The sequence below is a fragment of the Asterias rubens genome, chromosome 4 (genome assembly GCF_902459465.1).
Source record: "Asterias rubens chromosome 4, eAstRub1.3, whole genome shotgun sequence".
Taxonomy (NCBI): Eukaryota; Metazoa; Echinodermata; class Asteroidea; order Forcipulatida; family Asteriidae; genus Asterias; species Asterias rubens.
This window is the reverse complement of record NC_047065.1, coordinates 17,894,833-17,911,788: the sequence shown is the minus strand read 5'-3', so window position 1 is coordinate 17,911,788 and position 16,956 is coordinate 17,894,833. Positions and strand designations below refer to the sequence as shown.

Sequence of the window (16,956 nt, the reverse complement as noted above, 5' to 3'; positions counted from 1 at the left end):
TACTTACCGGTATATTGTGCATTGAACTTAATCTACTTACTAAGGCCATTGCCTCAATTAATACACCTTGATATTTCTAAAAATGAAGTTTTTATGCAAATCATACTCATTACTCATTAAAAAACTTACTCCATCTGATATCCCTTTTAAACGCTCAACTGGTGAGGCACAGAAACATTCTAATTCAGTACTATACATTTTCAGTACTACATGTACCCAGCTAAACTAAGGTTGTGTACACTGTACAGTGGAATCCATGTTGTGCCCTTGAGCAAGGCACTTAACCATAATTGCTTTATAAAAAGAATGGAGGTATTGCACTCAGCTCTACCAGCCAGGCTCTTTATCATTACAGACTTTTGAGTGTGAAGGGGTGACCCTGTTTCAGCCCCTGTGTGCAGAACATGTAGTAGCAACGTACCTGGCCCCTGGTGGCAGCCCAAATCACCTTAATTTTAAGTGGTTGTCTGGGCTGGGAATGTTAGGCGATCTCTCATTAAAAATAAATGGGGTATTAAAAAGACAATGTTGGGTTCAAAGGTTTGGGTATTGCGTATTAATCCGAAAGATTCTGATTGGATAACAGTAACACGTCAATGGCTTGGGGGTTAGTGTCTGCTGCAGTGCTCCTCCAAGATGATAAGTTTGGGGGGGGGGGGCGGGGCTGAACTGGGGTTGTCTATGATTGATTGGGGGTGCGGGGCTGAACTGGGGTTGTCTAAGGCTATGGGTGAGTTATGTAAGAAAAAAACTGCATAAACACAAATATTAGGGTGTGTGGAGGGACTTCTATCAGACCCAGAACTTCACAAGGCCATTTTCTGGAAAATCTGACAGTCTATGGGGCATCAATCCAAAGACCATGGAAACAAGGGTCATGGCATTTGTGTAATCCCAGGTAAAAGACTAGGGTGGGGATAGAAACTACTCAAAATGCACATTGGTAAAGTCTGTACTTGATGTGAATGCAGAAAATAAAGAATCGTGTGTGAAGACCTAATATTGATTGTGTATCCATTAATGTCCCTCTTTATTCTGATATGCAAACAAGTGTCAAAAATGACCAACGCAATGTACACAACATGAAAAGCTTACCAATATTTAAATATAACAGTTCTTAGGTCCAAAATAGCTAGTGTAAAAAGGGTTACAAAATGTGGACACTATTCAGTAAAATCACTCTTCTTTTCAAAATTTCCATTCTAACTTTCATTTCTCAGATAAAATGGAATGTTGATTCTTCTGAATTCAACACATTATTATAGTCTTGGAAGTATACCAATAGGAGAAGGTTCAGGTAAGAAGGTTGGGCAGAATATCTTGGCAGGGGATGGGAAATACATGTAAATGATGCCTTCGGCAGGTTTAGGGGTGTTGGCCTTTGGAATCAGTGGCTCATGTTGAAAATATGTGCCAATGCTCTACACTCCAATATGGTAACAATGTCCCTTCCTTTTAGTTTTCTCTTTGTGGAGAAAAACAAAACTAAAACAAAAAACAGCAGGCCCTTGGAGTTGCTCTAGCACCTCTCACCCCAACCCCTACCCCTAGGTCGGGCAATGGATGTAGGATTACAACATGTACCCGTTCCTTCCAGTTTTTCATACAAACTGTTCTTTACTGTTCATTAAGTTTAAGAGATAACAAAGGGCGTTTTATCATCAATTAACATTCTTTAGAAATATTACATTTTGTTCAGCAAAATTTAAGGCAAGGGGAGGTTTACAAAAACAGCTTAAAATCACAGGAATACTAAACCTCTCAGAAAGAATTCTAGCCTTGAAGAACTTTTGAAGACGGAGAGATGTCAATAATGTAATAAAGTGGCCTTTAATCCAATGAGGGGAATTCCCTCTGGTACTTTACCTTTAATCCAATGAGGGGAATTCCCTCTGGTACTTTACCTTTAATCCAATGAGGGGAATTCCCTCTGGTACTTTACCTTTAATCCAATGAGGGGAATTCCCTCTGGTACTTACCTTTACCCCCAACAAAAAATCAACCAATCATTTTAACGAATACAGAGTTAAATTCCCTTCAAATGAATATACATGTAGCGCAAATCTAGTGTCTCTAAACGCTCACAAAGATTGTTAAAAAAATAATACATAATGTGAATTTACAAACTTAGGAAAAAATAATCGTGCATAACATTGTGGTGTTTAAAGGCAGTGGACACTATTGGTAATTACTCAAAATAATAATCAGCATAAAACCTCACTTGGTGACGAGTAATGGGGCGAGGTTGATAGTATAAAACATTGTGAGAAACGGCTCCCTCTGAAGTGACGTAGTTTTCGAGACAAGTAATTTTCCACAAATTTGATTTCGAGAACTCAAGTTTAGAATTTGAGGTCTCGAAATCAAGCATCTGAAAGCACACAACTTCGTGTGACAAGGGTGTTTTTTATTTCATTCATATCTCGCAACTTTGACGACCAATTGAGCTCAAATTTTCACAGGTTTGATATTTTATGCATATGTTCAAGTGAGAAGACCGGTCTTTGACAATTACCAATAGTGTCCAGTGTCTTTAACATGTAAAGAATTACCAATTTAATGTACTGATAAGTAAAAAGTATAGAACTAAAACGATAACTAAACACAATCTACTGTTATAATCAACCTATAATGCAGGAGTTTAAATCTACTGGTATGCCCAAAATAAAGCAGAAAAACTTAAGAAACACAAATTTACACAACAGCCTTAGATAGCAAAGAAATTAGCAACAGTTTTTTTTTTTTATTTGATGAGAAATAAATAATTTAACTTTGCGTTTTGAGTTTATCGCTCAGTAATCGTTTTATTCTTCATTTTGTTTTTTTTGCATCAATGTCATGCAAAATGTTTAAATCGGTTCTCGTGACCCAGATGGCCGATCGATCTCAAACTTCTACAGGTTTGTCAGTTTATGTTCCAGCTTAAATGTTCCTTTAAGAAATAACTTTTACCCACAACACTGTGAGGTAATTTCCTTAGGCTTTGGCTTAGGTACCGTCCGGCTGTTTGAAATCACAGAAGCAATGTGTACTTTTTCAATATTACTGACAGAGCCCAAGCTAGCCAAAAAGCAAAGCTGGAGCCACAGTTCGGAAAAGAGGCTTAGTGAAATTTCTTTGGCACTATGCTGAATGCAACAAAATTGAGTCCAAATTGTGAAACTACATTCACCTGTTTGAGGGTTGATAATTTTATTCTTGCTGCGACATCATGATAGTTCCTGATCACCCTAACTCTTGTCAAGTTCACTAAACGCAATGGCAAAACAAAACAGAACAGGTAGGTCATGCAAGTCACAAGTATGTACAGTATGTACATGTACTGCATGTATGTCAACTAGTTGTCATTTATCATTTGGCAGGTGTGTACCTGTTTTTGTCAGCAAACTAAATTTGAACTCTGGATATTTGCAAGCTTCACAGTTTCTCTTTCACCTTGGCCTTAGCGTTCTATGTACACATGTAAAGTTATCAATTAATTAATACAATTTCAGCTGGTTTGGTGAATACTAGTACATAAAATGTACATTATAAAATACTTGGTGGGTGTGGGGCTGTTGTAATGTTTGGATTGTACTTCCTTTTATCTTCTTTTTTGAAGTTGTTCCTGTTTGCATTTCTTGTTTTACATGTAGTTTCTACACCAGTACATTATCTGTAAAATGTAAGGTACAAAATGTGAATAAGTCCCTTTTTTTTCTCAGTATGTACAATATTTTTCACCAGCTCATCACCAATATTCAAATTCCTTATTTATCCAATTACTCATTTAAAAATCGTTTGTATATCAAACTTTAAGGGATCTTTTTAAAAACAATTCAACCCCAAATGTATGCACATGAATACCATTTTACAATTGTAGTAAAGCACTTTTTTTATCTACATGTTATCAAAAATACAATTTTATTAGTGATTGTGTGCAAATATTTACATGAAAAAATAGGCACCCTTGCAATTATGACACTACGCTGCATGCAGTTTACAAAATTGGAATGAAGTTGTTTATTTCGACAAACAGTCCAGTCTCAAATGACTGAATTGATTCATGAAAGATGTGTTGTTCCTCATTATTTCCAACCTGAATCCTCAATAATCCAGTCAATAGTTTTGTCTGATTTTGATGGATTCAGAACTGCAATGTAACAAAAATTGCAGTACTGTAATTTCCCAAAACAAATTGTAGCTCTGAGTTTGACTAAACTAACTCTCTCCAGTAATGTGCATAATGTTGGATCCTGCCTCATTTTATTTCAATCCAATGTCATTACTGTACCAAAACTGATGGACTCTGATTATGATAAAATGCCTTGGGATCCTAGGAGTGATTTACTAGGACCATTCAAACAAAATATGGCAATACATGCCATGCATGGGATTACGTCTTTGGTTTTACATGGACATGTATTACAATGAAATTGGACATTTATAGTAATTAATAATTGTTGGTACATGTATGGGTAAAGCTGTACTTTTAGCCACCAGCTCTCCAACTGAAAATACCTTAAAAAAATACTTGAGAAAATCAAGCTCCATACTGAAGGCACTATAGGTATAATAGTATGTTGTTACTTTGTTACTTTGCTGTGATTGAATGCTGGTGTGAATCACATTGTACCAGAGCTCTGATTCCTCATGCACAATGTTTTTGTTGAAACATCTCCAGAAGGTTTTTACATGGTACAGTACCTACATGTACACTACAGATTTATAAAGCACACACTTGGTCATTGTAGGCCATTCTCTTTTTGTCAATAGTGTAAAATGTCAATCAATTTCTGTACACAATTTACAATCACTTGCAAAACTGGCGCATTCCAACAGAATTGAAAACAGGCAATGCTAATGGAAACCTTAAAGTTGTTCAATACTGTATTCTACAACTTGATTGATCAATACACCGTGCAAGTCTCATGTGGATGCAAAGATTTGGGGACAAATTTGGTCCCTTGTACATTGCTTTGACATGTCAAGGAAACTCGGGAGCATTTTAACAGGTTTAAATCATAGAGGTTTGAATGACTTGCACAGTCGTCTACACAACAGGGAGTAAGTGTCACAGGTGTCTGGTAAGCAGATAGAACATCTACAGACTGATTGAAACCCCCCCCCCCACCCCTAAACATACAAATGCCAATATGTCAAACAAATACATACAAGCTATTGTTATTACAGTGTGCTGTGTTGAGGTGTGTGGAACATAGTGAAAACCTGCACAACTGGCCTGTTCCCCCATTGCCTTGGTGTCCCTTTAAAGTTTCCCATAGACTTTAAGATTTTCCAAAGGATGGATGTGCCATTTGCAGATGTGCATAGGCCTCTCAGTGATGACATTCCACCAGGCCTAGCACTGGAGAGTAATCTCCCCCTAGAAATGCTAACTTAATTTCTCTTTCCATCTAGCAGTCTCTTGGGATTACCAATCAGCTAGCTCAGTGTGTGCGTTTGTAGAAACCATAATAACATGTGAGATGATTTAACTGATTGATATGTGAGATGATTTAACTGATTGATAGTGGCAGTTACTTCATAGGTCAAGAGAAAAACATCTTTGCAAAGAGCACACTGTAGAAAATGCCATGAAAGTGAAGTGAATTCTTGTCAATGTGCGAACATGAATTGGTTTTAACATTGAGTTTATTTACTACCATTATTACATGTGGTTGTATGTTTTATCTTCACCTTGCTGTAAGTGGTTATTAACATCATTTGCATTTGTACTGTGTGGTGAAACTGTTGTTGGAACATAATGGCAGTTTATGAAAGCTTGCTGAGAGCTTCAGAAAGTATCCTGTGTGAATTGAATGACATGGATCCAACAACCTGCTAACTGCTATTCAACTTGGCTAAGCTAGTCAGCTACTTGTACATGGTGTACACAGTAGCTCTTAATTTAATAGATGTTCGTTAAGACCCATGACAGCATTAATAAACTCTTACTCTTGGCATAAACACAGGTCTACTTCATTTTACCCAATACAAACAAACCACCAGCATATTTACACCAAACCCATCAATAAATGTACACAAAATAAATGATTATCAGTGTTTAACTGTAATACAACTCTTTGTAAAAACATGGACGATTGAATTACATGTACATGTAGGTCACTCTTGGTGTTAACAGGTTTGAGTTGAAACACTTGGATGGTACATAGAGTGCTACACATTTACTCTTCAACATTATGTTCCTACATGTACCATCTCTGCTATTCCCAACTGGTCTTCTGTCATAAAGGACTGAAACATCTGATTATTTGAAAGATGCTTCACCAGGGCCCAATTTCATAAAGCCTGTAAGCACAAAAACTTGCTTAGCACCGAATGGTATTGCTTAGCGGAAACGGGTTACCAACCAAAATAACATTAAGTTTGCAATGCTGTTACTGGTGCCCCACTAAATTGTTGCATAGCAAAGAAATTTGTCTCGCACTAGCAGTATTTTCTGCTAAACAGTTTTTGAAATTGGACCCTGGTACCATGGCCTTTGTGTATAATTAGTATTTCGAAGCAGGCTGTTTTACAGTATCTCACACAAAACATGGATTACTGAGCTATGCACAGTAGCTCTACAATGAGTAGCCATTCCGAGAAGCTTAAGGAGATTGCAGACTCCGATGATTCGATTTCTTACAGAGTACATACATTATCATCATCTTCAACATCTTCTTCCATTGGAGACACTCCTCCGTTTTCTTGAATGATGTGTTCTTTAGTAGACTGCTCTTCATGAGGGGATGATTCCCTTTCTTCTGCTGTTTGAATGTTTCTTTCATCTCCTCCTCCTTGTTCAGAATTCAGATTATTTATCGTCTCTGTTAAGTCTTTGACTTCATCTTCATCACTATCATCTTCAGTCTCAGTCAAAGATGGGACTGATGCTGTAGAGACTGTTGACATCCTTGGCATGAATGAGACAGGCTTACCACCTGATAAAGTGTTTCTCTGGTTTGCTGGTTTGACTGTAATGATGAGGTTAGAGCTATTAGCTACCATCATATCAGTTACTTGGTCAAGCGTCTTACCACTGACTTCAATACCATTGACTTCAAGTACTTCATCATTAACAGCTAAGAGTCCTGTACTCTCTGCAAGTCCACCTGGTACAAGACGCGAGATGAAAATACCAGGAACTTTCTCCAATCCATGAGGAGTTACTCTGACGCTGGTTCCATCTCGGATGTAGAAACCTAATGGTTTCTCAGAACCATGTTTGTGGAGTTTGACTCTACGATGCGTCTCTGGTACAATATCCACATCAATGATGGCTGAGACACGACGGAAATCTTGTGGCATGCCAATGGGTAGAGCTAGCTGCTTAGGGGCAGAGACACCACCCAGGTTGAACTTACTCTTCTTCTTTGAGCTTCCATACATGTTGAATGGTTGCATCTGAGTGACTTCATCTGAGATGCAAAGAAATTAAAAGCTCATGTCAGATTGGAAATACAGTGTTTACAATTTGTCATGTGAGTTTATCTTATTTGTAACAATAATAACAACGCATTCCATATCAAAACTACCTTAACCTGTATGTGTGGGTTCCTACATGTATGAAATAAATCTCTAGGAACATCAAGAGTTAGAGAGCTTTTTTTAACACAGGCTTAGATTTACACTGTCCCGCCTGTTACAAATGTACATAGGCCTAGATTTGTAAAAGTTTCCCATAGCTAAAAAAGTATTTTCCAATGGAAGTGTTCTTAGTAAAATAAAAAAGGCCTTGCCCCCTCAAATATGAAATTGCAGGCCTGCAAACGTGTGTAATTTCCCCTAAAAAATTTATCTAATGGAAACTTGCCTAAATGCTAAAAATCCTTAAACTATCATTGAGAAACACATGTACATGTATGCCATAAAAACAACAGACTTTACTTTTCTGACTGTACATGTAAAACCAATCTTTGAGTTAGACAGGGCTGGCAATAATTCACCAGTTGTTGTTCTTTATTTCTGCAATACAAAAATCTGTTCAGTAGTGAGTAGTTTTGAAAGCATTTCAGTGTAGTTCTGATCATAGACTGAGATGGTGGAGTCATCTATGACCTTAAATGCAATCTCTGACCTCTGTTACTGTGTGGTATAAACAATAACCACCACCACTTATAATAATATGCTGATGTAGGTGACTAGCTCTCCAAGCTAGCAACTATTAATCATTCAGGTATAGCGTTCATGGTCATGTATATCAAATATATCAATTGTGAAAAAATGCACAATATACAAGCTTTAGCACTTGATGTGCCTGATTGATATTCTGAGTGTTGCTGTTTTGTTCCATATTGAAATAATCTCTTGAGTTCTTGTGGCTCTGAAAAGAACAATTGATGACGGATCATCTTGGCATCTCTCGCAGACTTGTACGTTTCCTTCTGTAACATGTAGCTGCATCTCATCACTCCATGCCACCCATGAAGATTCTCTACTCTGGAATCATTTGTCTCAAGTTTTATGTCTACAATCAACCCATTTATAATAAACTTACATACATGTAATAGGGTTATTTTTACACTGGGATAAAAACCTAATTTTGTTTTTACCCTTACATGTACATCGCGATGCCATGGGCTAGCTAGGTGGTCTTGTGGTAAGACATCTGCTCTAGCAATACAAAGGTCATGGGATCCAATCCCACCTGAGTGATTTGTCTTCACAGAACTCCGGAAAGCAAAGAGTATATAGTGCTTAATACACATGCTTGTAAGGGTAAAACAACTTATATAATCAACTTTCTATAAAGCTTCTTGAGAAGAAACTTGCAGGCAATACCCACCTTTTCTCTGGATGACAATCCGTAATAATGGCCTTGCCATAGAGAGTGCTTTGTGGTAGTTATCGTCATTGTTGATTGGTAACAGTTCACCTTGAGGATCTGTGTAGCCGATGAGGAAAGGTATCTTCGATATCTTATGAATCTTCTCAAGAAAGGAGTAAAAGTCTTCAAATGTTGCTTGAATAGTACCAGTGACTGTGAAACGACGGAATTCAGCATCAAACTGTATAGGAACAATCAGAACAGATGCAAAATCTTAGTATTTGTTCACTCAACGAAAGTAACACTTTCACTGTTCAACTATCCACATCCTATAATTGATAGCATTGCTCTCCTTTTACAACTATATTTTCATGTGGTCAAATATATAATGCACTTTTCAAAATGGAATCAATAAAAAATACAACAAGTCTTGTACGATAACCCAGAAGAAAAAAAAGTGTCCCTGTTGCATCAATACCGTTTATCTTTCAATACTAATACTCTTTGCAATTTAAAAATACATTGTACAAACATAACACACAAAAATACAAAAAAATCCATGAATATCTGAAGATCCTGCACTATATTTTCCAATTTCTCAAAAACATGACAAAAACAAGAAGTAAATGTACTGTATATTACATTATGAAAATACAGGTGGCAGGTACATGTACGTAGGTACATTGTTCATTCACACACAGTGTATGTGATGCACCTTGACTTTAAAAAGAAAAAGCATTTATAGTAGCTCTTAAAGCACTAGTTGGTAATATTAAACCACTTGCAAATTATCTACTACCAACTTGACACCAAATACAAGTTTTCTAATAGCACTGAATATTGATGTGTTTTAAGCCAATAAGACAGAGAATTGAAACTGTATCCATAAAGTAGAGGTTGACAGCAAACTCTGAGGGCAAGAGGTGGTATGCCATGGCGTGCAATGAGGTGTGTTACAATCCATAATGATCTCAACTAGAAGCATGCTACTGTAGTAGGAAGGCTAGAAGCTGGTAATGGGAAACCCCACTGAGATTGCACCAAGGTTAGGGTGTTATAAAAGGTTTAGCTTGGTATGTCCAGTGACTTGCTTGCTTCTATGGTAGGTATTCCTTAATGTAAAATGATGCAATTATTGCAACTGAGTTCACATACATTCTACAATACAGTGAATTGTTAGTACAACTTTGTGTAGATTCAGGATTATTCATTTGCAATAGACGTACATAACCATTATGTTTTTTAAGACAAACTTGTCTTAGTGCACATTTACCATAAACAAGGCTAACACTAACAGCCACTCTTAATCTTATGTAAAGAAGAAAATATGTACTGCAGTAACAATGTCGGTCTGCATAAAACCATACCATGACCCTTTCTCATTGAAAAACACACATTTCCACAGAGCATGTGTACAATGTACAATGTATACAAGTACATGTATGTCTGCATACACCAAGATACACCAAGTACATACATATATGTACATGTACATGTACATATTGGCTGAGGTATCAAATTTCAAGATACCATCAGATGCAACATGCATAATAGTACACCAACCAACCATCTCAACGATTGTTTTTAATTTAATGCAATGTGGGATCATTCCTAATAATCACAGATTAATTAGGCCTACATACAATGTTAAGTGTACTGTAATAATCTTGTACTTTGTGTGCTGAACATTGTGACAGATGGAATGGTTCTTGAAACTATGTATTATACCAATCCCTGGCAGAATTATAAGTATGCCCAAACCAGTGAACAACTTATGCACAGTTACACGTATACGATGTAATTATATTGTTGACAGATTTACTGTACCACATTTTGTTATTGCATAAGTAGCCATGGTAACAAGAAGATTGAAGTGTCTGTGATGGGTGTGTCTACATTCCACACTAAGACAAGAAAGAATGTCCAGATTGTGTGAGGCCTGCTACAGGAACACCAACCACACAGTGATAGGCCTATAATTACCAAGAGTCTCACTACATCATGCAGTGGAAGGAGCCAATTCCTTTTACCACACAGACACTGTATGTAATGGATTCGTTCAACAATTTTCATTTTCAAAATCAATAATCATTCAGCTTCGTTCTAATGTTTTCAAACTAGAGTAGGCTGAGTTTCAAACTAGAGTAGGCTGAGTTTCAAACTAGAGTAGGCTGAGTTTCAAACTAGAGTAGGCTGAGTTTCAAACTAGAGTAGGCTGAGTTTCAAACTAGAGTAGGCTGAGTTTCAAACTAGAGTAGGCTGAGTTTCGATTGAACTTTGCTCTTGAAAGGGGCGCAGCAATTTTCCTATTTAAAAAAATATTTCTACAAGGACATTTTAAAATTGTATTGGGACTTTGCACAGGGCACTACGGCAAAAACAGGGCACCACGACGGCAACTGTTTTGGGTGTCATTGGTTACTTCGAGGCCCGTAATAAGAGGAAAACATCAAAGAATTTGTTAGAAATGATGGTGTCCCAGCCTAGACTTACAAAGCATAAACCCAAAGGAAAAGTGACCCGATAAAATGCAATACTGTACATAACTCAGCAGAGCCAACAGGTTTTCCCTTTAAACATCCTAAATACTTGAGTACTGTCTGAATGTAGTGTTAGGTCAATGGTCACAGTGGTTGATTACCAATGCCAAGGTATGCAGCTCTTCATAAAAAGTAATTGTCAAAATATAAAACAGGTTATAACTAACAATTTATCCGAGGAAGACCTGTTATGTATAATGTTAGGAATGTGCTGCCAGCTGGGATGTACAAAATGTGGTAAATTTTAACTCTTGTTTTCTCAGAAAGAGGAAACACAGGTATTGTAAAGTTTGGGTCAAAAAGTCAAACAGAGTTTCATATTTTACAAACGTGCCCAGTTTGCCAATATTCTGATATCCGTTTTGAAAACTAAGTAATCAATACAATGTAACGCCACAGACTGTTGTTGTTATTAATTGTTTTAGTTGTTATTGATGTTGTTGCAGAATTTAAGCATTTAACCACTTCATAACTTCCCATTATTTCTTCTAAAAGAGAAGAAAAAAATACTGAGTGCATTTCATCAGAATTCTGTTTTCTTTTTTCAATACTTTTTTTTAAAGTAAGTATTTCACTAACGATATTCTCAACAACAACTAAAATGTGTTAGTTAGGAAGCTCCATAAAGTTCTGAAAAATAAAACCATACAGAGACATTATTAAGAGTTGTTAGTACCGATTATGAAGTGGTGAACACATGTCAGAGAAAGCTTTGATTTGTGTTCAAACGTCAATGTTGAATAAAACAAAATCGCAAACTTCTGTTTTGCTGTTCTGCAATTTGTAAGGAATCAATTCCTTATTCTATTCCCATTGAAAACTAAAACCCAACCTGGCCTTGTATTGTCTTGGTTTACAAAGTGGAACAGTAATTTGCATTGAGGTATTTGTAGGTAAACAAATGCAGCACTGATCCAAGTCTGATAAATACAGTGGTTGGTGTGTACTGAGTTGGGGTCATTCAATGGTTAAATCAAGCCACACAGCCCTAAACACAGGGTGCAATTGTTACTGAGGCAGGCGTATTGTTTGAACATATTGTTGTTTCAGTTCTTTTGTTTACCTGTGACGCATTATGATAATAGTCGATCTTAATAGCTTCACTTATTACTCTTTTGAGTACAATGGAAGAATGTATGGGGAATCCTAGGCCAATCAGTGGACCTACACAGGATACAACCAGGGAGGAATAAATTAGAATACAACGAGTAATGTTGTACTACAACTTTTTTAATGTAGATTGCATAACAAGTTTATGACTTAAAACATACAGGCTTTGCTTTTTAAAATTCTGTCTTAAACACTTGAGTAAATTTGATTGAATTTGGTTGACTCTGCCACTTTCAAACTATCACTGAACATGTTTTGTGTGCACTGGATGCAGCAAATGAATGAATTTTGAGTAGCAACTGAAGCGATTTGTGTAGCATTTATACAAGGGAAATCACTGTATAAGATTTTGTATTTTAATGAACCATGAATACTAATGACATAGTTCAACTCAGTTGTCCTTCCTCCATAGCATTGAGTATTATCAAACAGATTACTCACACAAAACAGTAACCAATTGTTGTAAATCACAAAAGATTGTGGGAAGTTTCCTGCTCTGCTATTCTCTACTATACACTTGCCAAGTCAAGTGTGAATAACCACAGGCCAGCAGTGTGGGAAAAGGTGATTAATTGGGTGTACATAACAGACCTGGGGTCAAGAGAGTGGAGCAAAAAGGGAATTATACAGTGGAGTCGGTCATTCATGTTGAATTGTATTTCATTAATGCTGCACTAACACAAGACAACACATCTTTGGGGTGAATGAATTTGGTTGAATTTGTGTAAGAATTTTGTACAACTTTTTTATTTTGAGTTGGCATACAATGTGCTTTCTTCTGCCATCATGTTGCCATTTAGTTGCAAGATGATGTACTTGAAGTGCATGTACAAGCTTGTATAGTTTGGTAGGCTGTGCCTTGGTTGGGAAAATAGAAACCTGGGGAATCACCTCGGGAGTCACAGTTTTTTTAGCCATAGCACTCAAAGTGCCAGTCAATATTTGTATACTTGCCTCCATTGTTAACAAAGATTACTCCTTGTTCAAATGGATCTAGCCATTAACTTGTCCACACCAGGAGCTACAATTTGTTGTGCATTCCCCAAGGGTCCTACTACTTGCCGTCAACTCGCCGTCAACTCGCCGTCAACTCCTCCAATATACATTTAAAATCCACAAAAGAAGCATAGAACGGTAAAGTATCAGCTAAAGGAGAATTTGCGTAAGTTTTAGGTCATATTTCGGAATAAAAATTGAGTTTTTTTTCTTGTGAACAAATTATCTCGAAGCAGCAAAACCGTCGGCCGCCATCTTGCTTTTTCATATGGATTAATCTTGGCCCAAGATGTCAATGATTGGTACTTTTTTTATCAACACAAAGTCGTTTTTGTGAATGAATTTGTACCGAAAACCATGAGAAATATGTAGTTTAGCCCAGAATTAACACTACCGTGCCCCATTTATAAATTTTTCAAGTAAATTTAATGAGTTGACGGCACGAAAATGATTTGACGGCGAGTTGACGGCAAGTCGGCGAGTTGACGGCAAGTAGTAGGACCGTTCCCCAATCTTATTTTATACTCAGACGGAAGAGTGACATAGTCCACAAATCATGAAAAAAAAAGCTTGCTTTCTAAGAACGTAGGTTGCTGCAGTAAAACTAACTGACCTAAAAAGTATTTATTCCTGACTGAAAGGTGTCTTGTGCCATGAAGCTGTTTCCCAAAATTATACTTCACTCAATTCAAAAAGCACAATGATTACGAATAGAATGTGCACAGCTGACAAAACACAATAAATAGTACATATCGTTTCCTTTTTTCAGCATATTCTCAATCGACAATACTCCTGGTTCAAGTTTTAAGGTAAACGTTTTAACTAGGTCCTGTGTATAAGAATCACTCTGACCCCCCTGTATACAATAACTCCTATGTTACGGGAAAAATGGGTAATGAAATACTGGTCTAGTAGTGTGACCATTTTATTTTGTTAGGGTCTTATGCATGTAGTTTTTAGTAGGCATTGACTCACTATGATAAGTTATAATAAATTATAGAAATAGTATAAATTCAGAGTTTATTCAATAAATATTTATTTAATTTTTATAAATATAAATTAATGTTTTGATTTAATATTATCCTTGTATGATGCTGTAGTGTAAAGCTGAAAGGTTTAAACGTTGTATACAATATTTGTATATTTTTGTTAGATGGTTTGCCGCAGTCATGAGTCAATCCACTGACCAGCTGAATGACACTCTTTTTATTAGCTCCATGGTCAGACTGTCCATGACCATGGGATGACTAGCTATTCCAAATCCAAATCCAAGTGTCACACCGTCGTGTCACTGTACCCTGTACTGTACTGTAGTGTCACTGTCAGTGTCAATGCTCAAAGAAGGGCCCCTCCCAAGCTAACAATATCTGCATTGGCTGGCACGATCTTGCAGCCAGCAACCCTTTTCGGCCAACCAAGATGGACCTTGTCCAGTTATTGGCCGTGCGTAGCGTGGGCAGAATTGGCGACACTGGCTGGGGCAGCCCTGCTGGTGCTACGACGTACGTGCGTACCGTCCCGTACAGATAAACGTAAAACGTAGTAACAAACACAATAAATCTTACCTTACTTTTCACCTCAGTCAAACCATTAACAACGCTACTGTTTCCGTTGCTCATTTCTGAAGTGTTGTGTGCCATATTGGCAGCCAATTACTCCTTACATTGAGACGGAGGAAACGTATGTTTTTGGAGTTAAAACAGTATAACTTCCTTCCTTCCTCGAGTACCAATCCAACATTATCGAAACAAGAAATATACACGACGTACTGTCTGTGTACACGCTGGTATCTGTGAAGCCACGTTCGGGAATGACTCATACAGCCGCGAACCAGCGGCCGACATTTGACCAATTCATTATAATGTGACGTCACGTAAAATATGCGAAAACTGCCATAAAATTTAGTCAATACGTAACGTATAGATGGTACGCCTGAGCCCAAGCGAATAATTCTATCATACTGTACATGTAAATATGTTTGGCAATGTTAACCAAAGCGTTCTTTAATTTAAAAATCAAACTTTTGTTGAAAGGAAAATTATCACAATAAAAATGCAGAATTCAATGTTGTCAATTCTAGACACGAAATACACGTTCAAAATAAGCTGTCAACCCAAACTTTGGGCCACACCTCGACGCACCAGTCACACACTGCGTATGCCATGCCTGTACGATGTATCATCAAAAAGAACATAAAACGAATCATCCTTCTCATTTTCACGTGGGTTTGGATCCGATTTCTAGGAAAGAACACAACAATCAGAAGAATACAAGAGCAGTAAAACAATAAATGAGACAAATAGATGAGGGCTGGTGGTTTAGTAATATATGATCTATGTTGTCGATTTTTGTTGATGATATCACTTATCAGCGATGTCTTTCGTTTCATTTTTACAAAGTGACCTGGGAAATAAAGCGAGACAAGATTATAATTTGGACGCTATAAAACTAACAAGTATAGCTAAACAAAATGACTACGAATGGATAATACGTTAATCACCAGTCCTTCGTGAGATTGGCAGGACCATTGCAGGACTTTCTAAAAGATTGCATTTCTTATTTTTCGCATAATATTATGCAGGCGATATTGAATAAGAAATAGGCCTACTGCAAAATTTACTTTAAAATGATCAAATAACAAAGTGCAATCATAATATAATACATCATCCTTTTATTACATCTTACTAACTGGATAATCGATAACAGTAACATAATGGCCGGTGCAAAGTAGTCGTAGCTGGGGCGTTGTTGGGGATAGGTTGGACGTTTTCCAAAATTAAGGCATATCACTTCAATTTATTCCTCCATGCTTCAACTATGCAATTTCGTTAGTTTTATACACTTTACTGAATTAAATGTTTGAAAATATTATTTTTCAACCGTTTGCGTCATGCGAAAATTTGCAGACAATTGTTATCACATCGCATGCAACTAATATTCCATGCAATTTGCGATGGGCGAAATCATATACGACATATAAGTCACAATGCCTTTGCAAAAAAAACATTGCAATAGCCTGCCTATATGGCGCGGGTGGCGGGTGGGTCCCAGGGAAATCTATCCGCCGTAGATTCTGTTGGAAAGTATTAACGTGGGCGGCGGAAGATGTTTTAAAAGAGGGCGTTTTCAGAAGTAGTACGCGCACGTACACAGTCCACCGTTTGGGAGGGGGTGGGGCGGCGACTGGGGGGGGGGGTCTCCTGTAACGCCGGTGCTATTATATAGGCGCGCCTAATGTAATAGCGCAAAGTTTTGCAAATATTATTTTTTAGATGTTGCAAAGTCCAACAACTCAATTTAAAGGATATTATTTGCTGAAAAACCACAGCACGCAATATTGGTAAGTCGGTCATGTGCTTGCCGCAGACCCCTACCCCCTCTCCCCAGCCCGCGGGCGCAATATGTTTTGTCCATCCATTTCAAAATTTCCACCATACTATTGCTTTTCAATTTTATCATTATTTTTTATTTATCCGATTCAAAAAGGAAATCTTAACAACAACAAAATGATGATGGCAATTCTATTATCCCAATGTTCATTAAAAAAAATGAAACAAA

At 37.2% G+C, this 16,956-nt stretch overlaps 1 protein-coding gene and 1 long non-coding RNA gene across 2 annotated transcripts; both read right to left on the bottom strand.

Annotated features, from left to right (window-relative positions):
• Positions 1-1,002: 1,002 nt before the first annotated feature.
• On the bottom strand, positions 1,003-2,232 carry LOC117288778. The gene is made up of 2 exons (XR_004518906.1): positions 1,867-2,232; positions 1,003-1,828 (listed from the first exon to the last, which is right to left on the bottom strand). It is a non-coding gene; the product is annotated as an uncharacterized LOC117288778 (long non-coding RNA).
• Positions 2,233-6,412: 4,180 nt separating this feature from the next.
• On the bottom strand, positions 6,413-15,179 carry LOC117289240 (partitioning defective 6 homolog beta-like). Its single transcript, XM_033770268.1, has 3 exons — positions 14,964-15,179; positions 8,771-8,993; positions 6,413-7,403 (listed from the first exon to the last, which is right to left on the bottom strand). The coding sequence occupies exons 1-3, from the start codon at positions 15,036-15,038 to the stop codon at positions 6,628-6,630; spliced, it is 1,074 nt and encodes a 357-aa protein (XP_033626159.1). The 5' UTR covers positions 15,039-15,179; the 3' UTR covers positions 6,413-6,627.
• Positions 15,180-16,956: the final 1,777 nt, after the last annotated feature.